Source organism: Oryza sativa, chromosome 1 (genome assembly GCF_034140825.1).
Source record: "Oryza sativa Japonica Group chromosome 1, ASM3414082v1".
Taxonomy (NCBI): Eukaryota; Viridiplantae; Streptophyta; class Magnoliopsida; order Poales; family Poaceae; genus Oryza; species Oryza sativa.
This window is the reverse complement of record NC_089035.1, coordinates 42,447,019-42,460,499: the sequence shown is the minus strand read 5'-3', so window position 1 is coordinate 42,460,499 and position 13,481 is coordinate 42,447,019. Positions and strand designations below refer to the sequence as shown.

General features: G+C 57.8%; 1 protein-coding gene across 7 annotated transcripts; it reads left to right on the top strand.

Moving 5' to 3' along the window:
- Positions 1 to 214: 214 nt before the first annotated feature.
- On the top strand, positions 215 to 11,847 carry LOC107281494 (uncharacterized). 7 transcript variants are annotated; one of them, XM_066306793.1, is made up of 8 exons: positions 220 to 1,317; positions 1,410 to 2,227; positions 2,320 to 2,459; positions 3,079 to 3,152; positions 4,257 to 7,408; positions 7,501 to 7,640; positions 8,260 to 9,591; positions 9,790 to 11,847. In XM_066306793.1, the coding sequence occupies exon 8, from the start codon at positions 10,406 to 10,408 to the stop codon at positions 11,393 to 11,395; it is 990 nt and encodes a 329-aa protein (XP_066162890.1). In that variant the 5' UTR covers positions 220 to 1,317; positions 1,410 to 2,227; positions 2,320 to 2,459; positions 3,079 to 3,152; positions 4,257 to 7,408; positions 7,501 to 7,640; positions 8,260 to 9,591; positions 9,790 to 10,405; the 3' UTR covers positions 11,396 to 11,847. The 7 variants fall into 7 exon arrangements, 6 of the variants coding, with proteins under 6 accessions (XP_066162892.1, XP_066162890.1, XP_066162894.1 ...); XM_066306797.1 differs by lacking the exon at positions 7,501 to 7,640 and having other exon boundaries at positions 231 to 1,317; positions 4,257 to 4,410; positions 8,260 to 8,333; positions 9,438 to 9,591; XR_010738816.1 differs by lacking the exon at positions 9,790 to 11,847 and having other exon boundaries at positions 241 to 1,317; positions 8,260 to 8,333; positions 9,438 to 9,708.
- The last annotated feature ends 1,634 nt before the right edge of the window (positions 11,848 to 13,481 follow it).

The window sequence follows — 13,481 nt, the reverse complement described above, 5'->3', positions numbered from 1 at the left end:
CCTCCAAGGTGGTCGTTTAACCGACCCCCTCGCAGGTTCGTCCCACGCCCATCGTGGCCGTATTCATTTGTAACGCCCCGATTTTCGTTCGGGTTTAAAAATCAATTAATAATACATTTTCTAGAAATTAAATAAAAGTTAAATCAATTTATCCAAGTGAAATGTTGGGAGAATTAAAATTTTCCCTTAAAAATCATTGGCCGGGAATATTTTGTAATATTCTTTGTGCCCTAATGTACTCTCCGGAATTTTCCGTGAATTTTCGGAGCTCGAGAAATAGTTTTAATAGCACAAAGGTCATTGCATCAATTTAAATAAAAAGAAAACAAAATAAACTTCCCCTTCCTCCCTTTCGGGCTCGGCCCAAAATCCTCTCTCCTTCCCCTCCCGCGGCCCGGCTTGCCTCCCCTTTTTGGCGCAAGTCTGCTTTTCCTCCCTCCCGGCCTCCCCTCTCACTCAGGCCGACAGGTGGGACCCGTGGACCCCACCTGTCATCCCCAACCTCCGGCCAGCTCCAACCGCCGCCCACGCCGCCCACTCCCTCCGCCGATCCCGCACCTCCCCTCGTCCCAACCGGCGTGGACCCGAGACCCCTTCCACCTCGCGACCACATCCCGCCCCACTCCCCCTCTCTCCCCGCGGGAATCAACGCCACGCCGAGCCGCCACACCCCCACGACGCCGCCCCACTTCCCCTCGAAATCCGCCGCTCCCCGGCCCTCTCCTCGCCCCCTTGAGCTATAAAATCAATCCCCGTGGACTCCTCTTCCTTTTTCCCCGTTTTCCCGAGTCCCCCACGCCCTCTACCGAGCTCTCCACGCCGATCCCCTTCGCCGCCGCTCGCCGGCGATCTCCAGCCGCCCGCCACCGCCGCTCCCGTCGCTGCCGCGCTGCGCCGCCACCACCTATAGCATCACACCACCCCACCGCACCCCGGCATCCACTCCATCTCCCTCCTCCACCGCCGGAACCACCTTCCCATCGCGAGGCCGAGCCACTACCGCCACACACCGCCTTCAGCCGGCCGCTGCCGCTGCGTTAGTCGTCGCCGCACCTCGCCGCTTGCGCCGTCGGCAACGCCGTGCCAAGCTCTACCCCGGCCTCCGCTCCGTTTCCCCATTCCACCACCGCAACCACCCTTCCACCGTGCATCCCGAGCCACCTCCACCATACGCCGCCTCCAGCCGTGTGCCACCGTCGCCTTAGCCGCCGCCGCGTCGCTCCGTCTTCACCTCTCGCCTCGCAGCGCCGTGCAGCACCTCGGTCACCGTTGTTCATCGCCGGAAACCCACCGGAACGTGGTACCTCTCGGTCGCCGGTGAGCCCCACCATTCCTCTCCTCTCTGGCGTGGTATTCTCGCCGCTCCGGTCGCCTATTTCCCTCCCTAACCGCTCCAATAATTTCCCTAGGTCTTGCCGGCCCTCGGCCGCGGCTCCGCCATGGTCGGGCGTCGTCGGACCGCCGTTCCCGTCGCCTCCCGTGTCGGCCGCCGCCATCCTTTCCGCCGCCGGTCGCCTCCCCATGGTCGTCCCGTCGCCGGCGCTCCTCGGTGAGGACCCCCTTCATCTCCTTTCCCTTTCCCCTCTTTTCGTCGCCTCCCGTGCGTGCCGTCGCGCCGGTGGTCGTCGCCGGCGACCATCGGGCCGTGCGCCGTCGCTCCCGGCCGGCCGACCGGTGAGCTGGCTCCCGCTCGCCCGTGGCCGCCCGATCCTCCTTCGGGGCGATCTGGGCCGTCCACGTGGCCTTCCCGTGCCGCCCGCGTCGGTGCCTCTGTGGCGCCACGTCGGCGCCACCTCCGCTAGCCGTCCGTCGTGGCCGCCACGTGTCTGCCACGTGGTGCGCCCGCGGACCAGCGCATGCGTGGACTCGGTCCACGGTGCGCCCGCCACCCGTGAGTCACCGTCAGGTACCGCCACACACCGCCTTCAGCCGGCCGCTGCCGCTGCGTTAGTCGTCGCCGCACCTCGCCGCTTGCGCCGTCGGCAACGCCGTGCCAAGCTCTACCCCGGCCTCCGCTCCGTTTCCCCATTCCACCACCGCAACCACCCTTCCACCGTGCATCCCGAGCCACCTCCACCATACGCCGCCTCCAGCCGTGTGCCACCGTCGCCTTAGCCGCCGCCGCGTCGCTCCGTCTTCACCTCTCGCCTCGCAGCGCCGTGCAGCACCTCGGTCACCGTTGTTCATCGCCGGAAACCCACCGGAACGTGGTACCTCTCGGTCGCCGGTGAGCCCCACCATTCCTCTCCTCTCTGGCGTGGTATTCTCGCCGCTCCGGTCGCCTATTTCCCTCCCTAACCGCTCCAATAATTTCCCTAGGTCTTGCCGGCCCTCGGCCGCGGCTCCGCCATGGTCGGGCGTCGTCGGACCGCCGTTCCCGTCGCCTCCCGTGTCGGCCGCCGCCATCCTTTCCGCCGCCGGTCGCCTCCCCATGGTCGTCCCGTCGCCGGCGCTCCTCGGTGAGGACCCCCTTCATCTCCTTTCCCTTTCCCCTCTTTTCGTCGCCTCCCGTGCGTGCCGTCGCGCCGGTGGTCGTCGCCGGCGACCATCGGGCCGTGCGCCGTCGCTCCCGGCCGGCCGACCGGTGAGCTGGCTCCCGCTCGCCCGTGGCCGCCCGATCCTCCTTCGGGGCGATCTGGGCCGTCCACGTGGCCTTCCCGTGCCGCCCGCGTCGGTGCCTCTGTGGCGCCACGTCGGCGCCACCTCCGCTAGCCGTCCGTCGTGGCCGCCACGTGTCTGCCACGTGGTGCGCCCGCGGACCAGCGCATGCGTGGACTCGGTCCACGGTGCGCCCGCCACCCGTGAGTCACCGTCAGGTGGGGCCCGCTTGCCGGCGCCACCTCTCCCCCGTCGGATGACGTCATAATTGATTTAAATTGCGCAATAAATCGGTAATAATTCTAGAAATTCATTAAAATGGCTCAAAACCTTCTAAAATTCATATCTAATTCATTCGAACTCCGAATTGAGCCATTCAACTTGCAAAATTCATCTAAAATTGAGCTCTACATGTTTGTTTACTTTTTATGTACTGTTTTCTTGGTGTTTATTAGAGTTTTTCCTCGTTTTGCGTGCCAGCGTGTAGTTTCCGTCGTTTCGGAAGTCCGCGGTCGCGAGGAAAAGAGTTCAGAAGATCAAAGTGAAGAAGCAAGGCAAGTCACACATTCTCCTTGAGCATGTTGATCCCAATTTATAAATGTTTTACCGTTTACAAATAAATATGCATGTTTTGCTAATTACATGGGATCAGGGTTTTCCTATCTGCTCGCTTGCGCCATGTTTACTTGATATCTGTTCTTTGTCAACCTTGGGTAATAAATTGACTAGCTTGTGTTACTTATGTGACCTAGCTAGAACTATATGCTTAGCCATGCTTAATTACCACTAGCTCAGTCGATGGGATAATTGCAGTATTAGACATTCTAGTATCTTGTTGAGCTGCGTGCTCGAGACATCTGGCCATGTTTTATGGTCGTAATTATCCAACTAAAATGCGACTGAATGGTGGGCTGTGGATGCATGGTTTTGCGAGTCGCACCCATAGCAATTAAGGACCGGTTCACGGGAAACCCTGGAAGACTTACAGCGCTTGCCACAAGCGGGAATGGGTAACTGCTTGATCTGAAGTATAGCTCGACCCTTTCCTAGGCACCGGTGGCGAGGGTGGGCGTGATGGAGTTGGGTCGGCCGGGGTGTCCGGTTGTCCAGCTGCCGGATTCACCGCGGCGCAAGAGGGGACCGCCCACTGCCTTTTGAGGGGTGGGGGTGAAACCTTAGCGTGGTGTGGATGGTTAGGGGAGGGTTATGCGAAGGGTCTCGTCACAATCACTCGACATGGTGACGTGTGCATCATGGGCACATGATGACGCGGTGACATGTCGGTGGGTTGTGTCTTGTGGGTACAGTTGTGCACCTCTGGCCAGAGTAAAACTATTCGAATAGCCGTGCCCGCGGTTATGGGCGATCGACCAGATTCACCGTGATTAGTCTCACACCTAATAAATCGACCCAATGCACTGTAGTACAGGTGGGTTGGTTGGGCCTGTTCAACGTGGTGTAGCGTTGATCAGTGGAGATTTAATATTACTTTAATTACTCAACAGTTTTACTGTTTTGCTCAATAAAATGTTTTACAACCGCCTTTATGCAAATAGCCACAAACCGTCCTTGTGTTCCCCCTTGCACGTCTGCATCGTTGGTGTGGCTTGCTGAGTACGGTGGTTGTACTCAGCCTTGCTATTATTCCCCCTTTTCAGAAGTGTAGTGCTTCTGAGCTGAAGATGGAGTTAGAGGACCAAGGCTCAGACCCCAGTTGAGTTTTGCCTGTGGAGTGGAGCTGAAGCCCCGCTAGGATCGCCTTTTTCCGCTGCTGCTGCTTTTGTTTCGGTGTGAGGACTAAGTGCCTCTTCTGTAAGTATTTTACGCTTTATTTACGTTTGGAACTGTTTATTACTTGTCGTTTTGTGTACCCTGGCTGGTCCTGGACAGGGATTTAATACACAAAATAGTCTGGAAATTTGGGCTAAATTTCTGGGCGTGACAAAGTGGTATCAGAGCCAACTTGACTGTAGGTTGAGCCAAATGGTCAAACCGTAAGGACAAGTTTTCTGAAAACCCTACTTGCAAATTGTCTCCTCTCGCCCTTCGGCATTTCTTTGTGAAACGGTTTTTCAAAATTCTCCTCCCAATCTCTCCAATTCTTTTAGTTGTCAAACCTAGAGGACCAGCTGTCAGCTTCATGTCTGTTCGGAAGTCAAGTCAATTCGAGCCTCAAGCTTCGTGCAAGGAGCGAGAAGATCAGTTCAGAGTCGTCGTTCTGCGAAGATCAAGTGGAGTTTTCCCGAAGTTGACCTAAACCCAATCTTTCCCAGAAGAGTAGTTCCGTTAGCTTTCTAGATCGTGTGTTGTTTGCTTGTGTGTAGGGGTATGGTTTGCATCATTGGTGGGGATGCGACCATACTAGGTTGTTTGCTTAAGCAACTTGAACAATAAAAGTCTACTCACAACATAACAGTAGGCAAGTGGTTTAGTACCTTATCTTTAGCAACCCCTCTCTTCCACCTCTCTTCCGTCCTGGCAGCGGATGGTCAGTGTCAGAGATAAGATCAATTAAAGTCACCAATCAATGGTTCAGTTGAAAGCTACAAGGTATCCCAGTGCCAGAAGAACCCTGCTCGTGATCAACATTTGGTGTCCAAGATTAGATGATGGATGTATTGATGCGGGAGATGCAAAGCTCGATGCAAGGTCAAGTGTAGCGGAAAGAACTCCAGCAGTAGTGTGTTGCAGTCAAGAGTCAGTGTGTCCATGAGCTAAATGAGAGTCACTTTTATGTGGAATTTCCTATCATCAACTAAGGGTTAAGTTCCAAATCTTGTCGGGGTGAAAGTGCATCGCCATTGCTTCAATTTGATGGACCGATGAAGTTTTCAGTTTTCAAAGTCAGGGCTCTTTGTAAATCAGAGAAGTGTTGGCTATATTTGAAGGACAACAGTTCAACTGATCCCAGCCACGCGGAAGTAAGACTACTCCCTGTAAGGGGGGTAGGTCTCGGAGAAGAGTTTTGCCTCACTTCGTCGCTGTTTTAGTTGAAGGTTCAACCAGTGCCGCAATCAGGGTAGCACTTGAAGAAGCAAGTTGCAAGGTATCAGAAGAATTAAGCCGATCCCCGGGCAACCGATTGAATTCTAAGGTACACCCATGAGGCCAGTTCAACCGCTTAGCTTAGACAGGTCAAGCAGGTTTCCTGGATTTACTTGTCATTTGAGTTGGGACCAGTCCAAGCGGACATAGGGTAAATGATTTACAAATGCCAGATTCAATTTTCATCCTCTTATAGCCAGCGTGGTGAATTCTCAGGTTACCAAAATTGCCAACCTCAACAGTTCAGTCCAAGATAAGTAAGTTTCAGGAGTATCCGCAGTTCTGGCCTAGGTCAGTTCAAGCAGAACCAGTCGGTCCAGTTTTGGCAAAGCAAAGGAACAGAAAGGTCGAATCCAGCCAGTGCAATCGTGCAGGTTTGATCAACCAGTCAATCAATCAGTTCGAAGCAGAATGTGGCAGTTCAATGTGCAGATCAGTCAGACCGCCCACCAGCACCGGCTTTCTTTCTAGCCATCCCAGAATCTCGGGACGAGATTCCTGTAAGGGGGGTAGATTTGTAACGCCCCGATTTTCGTTCGGGTTTAAAAATCAATTAATAATACATTTTCTAGAAATTAAATAAAAGTTAAATCAATTTATCCAAGTGAAATGTTGGGAGAATTAAAATTTTCCCTTAAAAATCATTGGCCGGGAATATTTTGTAATATTCTTTGTGCCCTAATGTACTCTCCGGAATTTTCCGTGAATTTTCGGAGCTCGAGAAATAGTTTTAATAGCACAAAGGTCATTGCATCAATTTAAATAAAAAGAAAACAAAATAAACTTCCCCTTCCTCCCTTTCGGGCTCGGCCCAAAATCCTCTCTCCTTCCCCTCCCGCGGCCCGGCTTGCCTCCCCTTTTTGGCGCAAGTCTGCTTTTCCTCCCTCCCGGCCTCCCCTCTCACTCAGGCCGACAGGTGGGACCCGTGGACCCCACCTGTCATCCCCAACCTCCGGCCAGCTCCAACCGCCGCCCACGCCGCCCACTCCCTCCGCCGATCCCGCACCTCCCCTCGTCCCAACCGGCGTGGACCCGAGACCCCTTCCACCTCGCGACCACATCCCGCCCCACTCCCCCTCTCTCCCCGCGGGAATCAACGCCACGCCGAGCCGCCACACCCCCACGACGCCGCCCCACTTCCCCTCGAAATCCGCCGCTCCCCGGCCCTCTCCTCGCCCCCTTGAGCTATAAAATCAATCCCCGTGGACTCCTCTTCCTTTTTCCCCGTTTTCCCGAGTCCCCCACGCCCTCTACCGAGCTCTCCACGCCGATCCCCTTCGCCGCCGCTCGCCGGCGATCTCCAGCCGCCCGCCACCGCCGCTCCCGTCGCTGCCGCGCTGCGCCGCCACCACCTATAGCATCACACCACCCCACCGCACCCCGGCATCCACTCCATCTCCCTCCTCCACCGCCGGAACCACCTTCCCATCGCGAGGCCGAGCCACTACCGCCACACACCGCCTTCAGCCGGCCGCTGCCGCTGCGTTAGTCGTCGCCGCACCTCGCCGCTTGCGCCGTCGGCAACGCCGTGCCAAGCTCTACCCCGGCCTCCGCTCCGTTTCCCCATTCCACCACCGCAACCACCCTTCCACCGTGCATCCCGAGCCACCTCCACCATACGCCGCCTCCAGCCGTGTGCCACCGTCGCCTTAGCCGCCGCCGCGTCGCTCCGTCTTCACCTCTCGCCTCGCAGCGCCGTGCAGCACCTCGGTCACCGTTGTTCATCGCCGGAAACCCACCGGAACGTGGTACCTCTCGGTCGCCGGTGAGCCCCACCATTCCTCTCCTCTCTGGCGTGGTATTCTCGCCGCTCCGGTCGCCTATTTCCCTCCCTAACCGCTCCAATAATTTCCCTAGGTCTTGCCGGCCCTCGGCCGCGGCTCCGCCATGGTCGGGCGTCGTCGGACCGCCGTTCCCGTCGCCTCCCGTGTCGGCCGCCGCCATCCTTTCCGCCGCCGGTCGCCTCCCCATGGTCGTCCCGTCGCCGGCGCTCCTCGGTGAGGACCCCCTTCATCTCCTTTCCCTTTCCCCTCTTTTCGTCGCCTCCCGTGCGTGCCGTCGCGCCGGTGGTCGTCGCCGGCGACCATCGGGCCGTGCGCCGTCGCTCCCGGCCGGCCGACCGGTGAGCTGGCTCCCGCTCGCCCGTGGCCGCCCGATCCTCCTTCGGGGCGATCTGGGCCGTCCACGTGGCCTTCCCGTGCCGCCCGCGTCGGTGCCTCTGTGGCGCCACGTCGGCGCCACCTCCGCTAGCCGTCCGTCGTGGCCGCCACGTGTCTGCCACGTGGTGCGCCCGCGGACCAGCGCATGCGTGGACTCGGTCCACGGTGCGCCCGCCACCCGTGAGTCACCGTCAGGTGGGGCCCGCTTGCCGGCGCCACCTCTCCCCCGTCGGATGACGTCATAATTGATTTAAATTGCGCAATAAATCGGTAATAATTCTAGAAATTCATTAAAATGGCTCAAAACCTTCTAAAATTCATATCTAATTCATTCGAACTCCGAATTGAGCCATTCAACTTGCAAAATTCATCTAAAATTGAGCTCTACATGTTTGTTTACTTTTTATGTACTGTTTTCTTGGTGTTTATTAGAGTTTTTCCTCGTTTTGCGTGCCAGCGTGTAGTTTCCGTCGTTTCGGAAGTCCGCGGTCGCGAGGAAAAGAGTTCAGAAGATCAAAGTGAAGAAGCAAGGCAAGTCACACATTCTCCTTGAGCATGTTGATCCCAATTTATAAATGTTTTACCGTTTACAAATAAATATGCATGTTTTGCTAATTACATGGGATCAGGGTTTTCCTATCTGCTCGCTTGCGCCATGTTTACTTGATATCTGTTCTTTGTCAACCTTGGGTAATAAATTGACTAGCTTGTGTTACTTATGTGACCTAGCTAGAACTATATGCTTAGCCATGCTTAATTACCACTAGCTCAGTCGATGGGATAATTGCAGTATTAGACATTCTAGTATCTTGTTGAGCTGCGTGCTCGAGACATCTGGCCATGTTTTATGGTCGTAATTATCCAACTAAAATGCGACTGAATGGTGGGCTGTGGATGCATGGTTTTGCGAGTCGCACCCATAGCAATTAAGGACCGGTTCACGGGAAACCCTGGAAGACTTACAGCGCTTGCCACAAGCGGGAATGGGTAACTGCTTGATCTGAAGTATAGCTCGACCCTTTCCTAGGCACCGGTGGCGAGGGTGGGCGTGATGGAGTTGGGTCGGCCGGGGTGTCCGGTTGTCCAGCTGCCGGATTCACCGCGGCGCAAGAGGGGACCGCCCACTGCCTTTTGAGGGGTGGGGGTGAAACCTTAGCGTGGTGTGGATGGTTAGGGGAGGGTTATGCGAAGGGTCTCGTCACAATCACTCGACATGGTGACGTGTGCATCATGGGCACATGATGACGCGGTGACATGTCGGTGGGTTGTGTCTTGTGGGTACAGTTGTGCACCTCTGGCCAGAGTAAAACTATTCGAATAGCCGTGCCCGCGGTTATGGGCGATCGACCAGATTCACCGTGATTAGTCTCACACCTAATAAATCGACCCAATGCACTGTAGTACAGGTGGGTTGGTTGGGCCTGTTCAACGTGGTGTAGCGTTGATCAGTGGAGATTTAATATTACTTTAATTACTCAACAGTTTTACTGTTTTGCTCAATAAAATGTTTTACAACCGCCTTTATGCAAATAGCCACAAACCGTCCTTGTGTTCCCCCTTGCACGTCTGCATCGTTGGTGTGGCTTGCTGAGTACGGTGGTTGTACTCAGCCTTGCTATTATTCCCCCTTTTCAGAAGTGTAGTGCTTCTGAGCTGAAGATGGAGTTAGAGGACCAAGGCTCAGACCCCAGTTGAGTTTTGCCTGTGGAGTGGAGCTGAAGCCCCGCTAGGATCGCCTTTTTCCGCTGCTGCTGCTTTTGTTTCGGTGTGAGGACTAAGTGCCTCTTCTGTAAGTATTTTACGCTTTATTTACGTTTGGAACTGTTTATTACTTGTCGTTTTGTGTACCCTGGCTGGTCCTGGACAGGGATTTAATACACAAAATAGTCTGGAAATTTGGGCTAAATTTCTGGGCGTGACATCATTCCCTCAACGCGAGTTTTCACTCATCCATCTTGTTTGTCTTCTGGTCTTTCTTCTGTTTCAGCGAGATCCCGTCGCGTCCCTCCCGCCATCCCAAGTCCGGCCAGTCTGAGGCCGAGGACCCGGCGACCACAGAGGCTCGGAGGCGGGAATCTGACCGGCGAGAAGCCGCGGATCGCCTACGGGAAGCCGAGGAGGCCGCCCAGGTGGCCGTCCGAGCTCGCCAAGCTGAAGAAGCCGCTCGGGAGGAGGCCAGACTTTGCCAGGCCGAGGCGACGACATCCTCCGAGGCGACCCGTGAAACTGACCGGCAAGAGGCCGCGGATCGCCTTCGAGAAGCCGAGGAAGCTGCTCAGGTGGCCGTCCGAGCTGGCCAAGCTGAAGAAGCCGCTCGGGAGGAGGCCAGACTTCGCCAGGCCGAGGCAACGACGACTTCCGAAGCAGCTCACGACGAGGCCGCGGGCGCATCGCTTGGGCCCACTCCCTCGTGCGACGCTCAGGACAAACCAGGTCCGGGGGACATCCCCGAGTCCGGCACGTCCATCGGCGGGCCAAGCCGCGCGGCATCCTCTTCGAGGCGGCTCTTCCCCACGCCTTCCGTTGCTCCACTGAGCGCAGAACCTCTTCTGCAGGCCTTGGCCGTCGCTAACACCACGGTGTTGGACGGGTTAAGTGCCCAGATGGAGGCCTTGCAAGCAGAGCGGGTGGAGCTCGACGCCGCATGGGCACGTGTCGAAGAGGGGCGCCGCTCGGTGGAGGCCATGGTGGAGGTGGGTCGCAAGGCACACCGCCGGCACGTCTCAGAGCTCGAAGCCCGTCGGAAGGTGCTGGGGGAGATCGCCAAGGAGGTGGAGGAGGAGCGGGGGGCTGCCCTCATCGCCACCACCGTGATGAACGAGGCGCAGGACACCCTCCGCCTTCAATACGGGAGCTGGGAGGCGGAGCTAGGGAAAAAGCTCGACGCCGCCCGGGGGGTCCTTGACGCTGCCGCTGCCCGAGAACGGCGGGCGGCGGAGACCGAGGTGGCATCCCGGCGGCGCGAAGAAGCCCTTGAGGCCCGTGCCATGGCGCTAGAAGAGCGTGCCTGCGCCGTGGAGAGGGACCTGGCGGATCGCGAGGCCGCCGTTGCTATTCGGGAGGTCACACTGGCGGTGCACGAAGCCGCCTGTGCCGAAGAAGAGTCCGCGCTCCGCCTCCGCGAGGACGCGCTCACCGAGCGGGAGCGAGCTCTCGAGGAGGCCGAGGCCGCGGCGCAACGGCTGGCGGACAACCTGTCCCTCCGCGAGGCTGCGCAAGAGGAACAAGCGCGCCGTAATCTGGAAGGTGCCCGCGCCGAGAGGGCCGCGCTGAACCAGCGGGCCGCTGAGCTCGAGGCGCGGGAGAAGGAGCTGGACGCGAGGGCGCGCAGCGGCGGGGCGGCCGCGGGCGAAAGCGACTTAACCGCCCGCCTCGCAGCTGCCGAACACACCATCGCCGATTTGCAGGGCGCGCTAGACTCGTCCGCCGGGGAGGTTGAGGCCCTCCGCTTGGCAGGCGAGGTCGGGCCCGGCATGCTTCGGGACGCCGTCTCCCGTCTAGACCGTGCCGGCCGGCAGGCGGGCCTCTGGGCGGGCGGACTGCGAAGTACGCCGCCAACCAGGGGGGCCTCGCCCAGTGCCTCTCGGAGATAGCCGGGACTCTCCAACGGCTCCCCGAGGAGCTCGAGAGGACGATTAAGTCATCCTCGAGGGACCTCGCCCGAGGAGCGGTGGAGCTCGTACTGGCGAGTTACCAAGCCAGGGATCCCGACTTCTCCCCATGGACGGCGCTGGACGAGTTCCCTCCCGGGACCGAGGATGGCGCGCGCGCGCAGGTCCGGGACGCCGCCGACCATATCATCCACAGCTTCGAGGGTTCGGCCCCTCGGCTCGCGTTCGCCCTCAACTCCGACGAGGAGGACGATGACGGCGGAGTGGGCGACAGTGGCGACGAGGCTGGCGACCCGGGTGCATCGGAGTGAGCCCCCAGGCCCCCGCCAATCTTTAAATAGTTTCTTATTTTCTTCTTCCGAGGCCTTCGGGCCCCCTTCTTGTATAGACTAATTTAATCTGCAATCAAATAAAGAGGAAATTTTTTGTGTCAATTCTATTTGTTGTGTGTATGAGACGAGGATGTCTGTGCCGCGGTCCTTTTGTGTCTTGGCTTGAACAAGGGCTCGTGCCCAGGTCCTAGTCCTCAAATGGCTTGGGTCGGGGCTAGTGCCTGGGGAGATCCACATGTCGAGACTGGCCAGGCCGGGAGCGTGGTGACCGAGGGTTATGGGTGACCCGATTGTGGGTTTTTGCCGATTCCCCCCCGGAGTTCACCACGCCCCGGGGCACGGCTCGGTTCTGGGCCCCGTTTGGCGATTTTAGCCGACCCGAGCCCCCGAGGGCAGGATTGAACACGAGTGACCTACTTCAAGTCAAGATCCTTCAAAAGGAAACAACAGCACAGATACAGCCTTTAGGAAATCGAAAATGCTTTTATTGAAATACAGATATAAGAGAAATAAGAATATGCATATGTGGTAGCCCCCGGCCAACCCTGCACGCCCGAGGGGGGTGCGGGGTTGGCCCGAGCCCGAAACCTGACACCCGATCCCCTTTTAGGGGTAGAAGCGACGAAGGTGTTCGATGTTCCACGGGTTAGGCAACTCTGTGCCGTTGCCCGTGGCCAGCCGAACGGAGCCCGGCCGGGGGACGCCGATCACTCGATACGGACCCTCCCACATTGGTGAGAGCTTGCTCAATCTAGCACGCGTTTGGACGCGGCGTAGGACGAGGTCGTCGACGCAGAGTGATCGGGCCCGGACGTGGCGCTGATGGTAGCGCCGCAGGCTCTGCTGGTAGCGCGCGGCTCGGAGGGCCGCGCGCCGCCTTTGCTCTTCCAAGTAGTCGAGGTCATCTCTGCGAAACTGATCTTGATCAGCCTCGCAGTACATGGTGGCCCGAGGGGACCTCAGGGTGAGCTCGGATGGGAGAACCGCTTCCGCGCCGTAGACGAGGAAGAAAGGCGTTTCCCCAGTTGCTCGGCTTGGCGTGGTTCGGTTCGCCCAGAGCACCGCTGGCAACTCCTCGATCCACGAATCGCCGTGCTTCTTGAGGATGTCGAAGGTCTTGGTTTTAAGGCCTCTGAGGATTTCCGCATTGGCGCGCTCCACTTGGCCGTTGCTTCTGGGGTGGGCAGGTGAGGCGAAGCAGAGCTTGATGCCCATGTCTTCGCAGTAGTCGCCGAAAAGTTCACTAGTGAATTGTGTGCCGTTATCCGTAATAATACGTTAGGCACTCCAAACCGGGCTGTGATGCCCTTAATGAATTTAAGTGCGGAGTGCTTATCGATCTTGACGACCGGATAAGCCTCGGGCCACTTAGTGAACTTGTCGATCGCGACATACAGATACTCAAACCCGCCCGGGGCCCGCCTAAACGGTCCCAGGATATCGAGCCCCCAGACAGCAAATGGCCATGAAAGTGGTATGATCTGCAGGGCCTGGGCCGGCTGATGGATTTGCTTGGCGTGGAATTGACACGCTCTGCATCGCCGGACCAGGTCGACCGCATCATTGAGAGCTGTCGGCCAATAGAAACCTTGTCGAAAGGCTTTGCCAACCAAGGTGCGCGAGGCGGAGTGGGATCCGCATTCGCCTTCATGGATATCGGCAAGAAGCTCGACGCCTTGTTCCCGAGGAATGCACTTCAGGAGGATTCCGTTAGCCGCGCGCCGATAGAGGGTCCC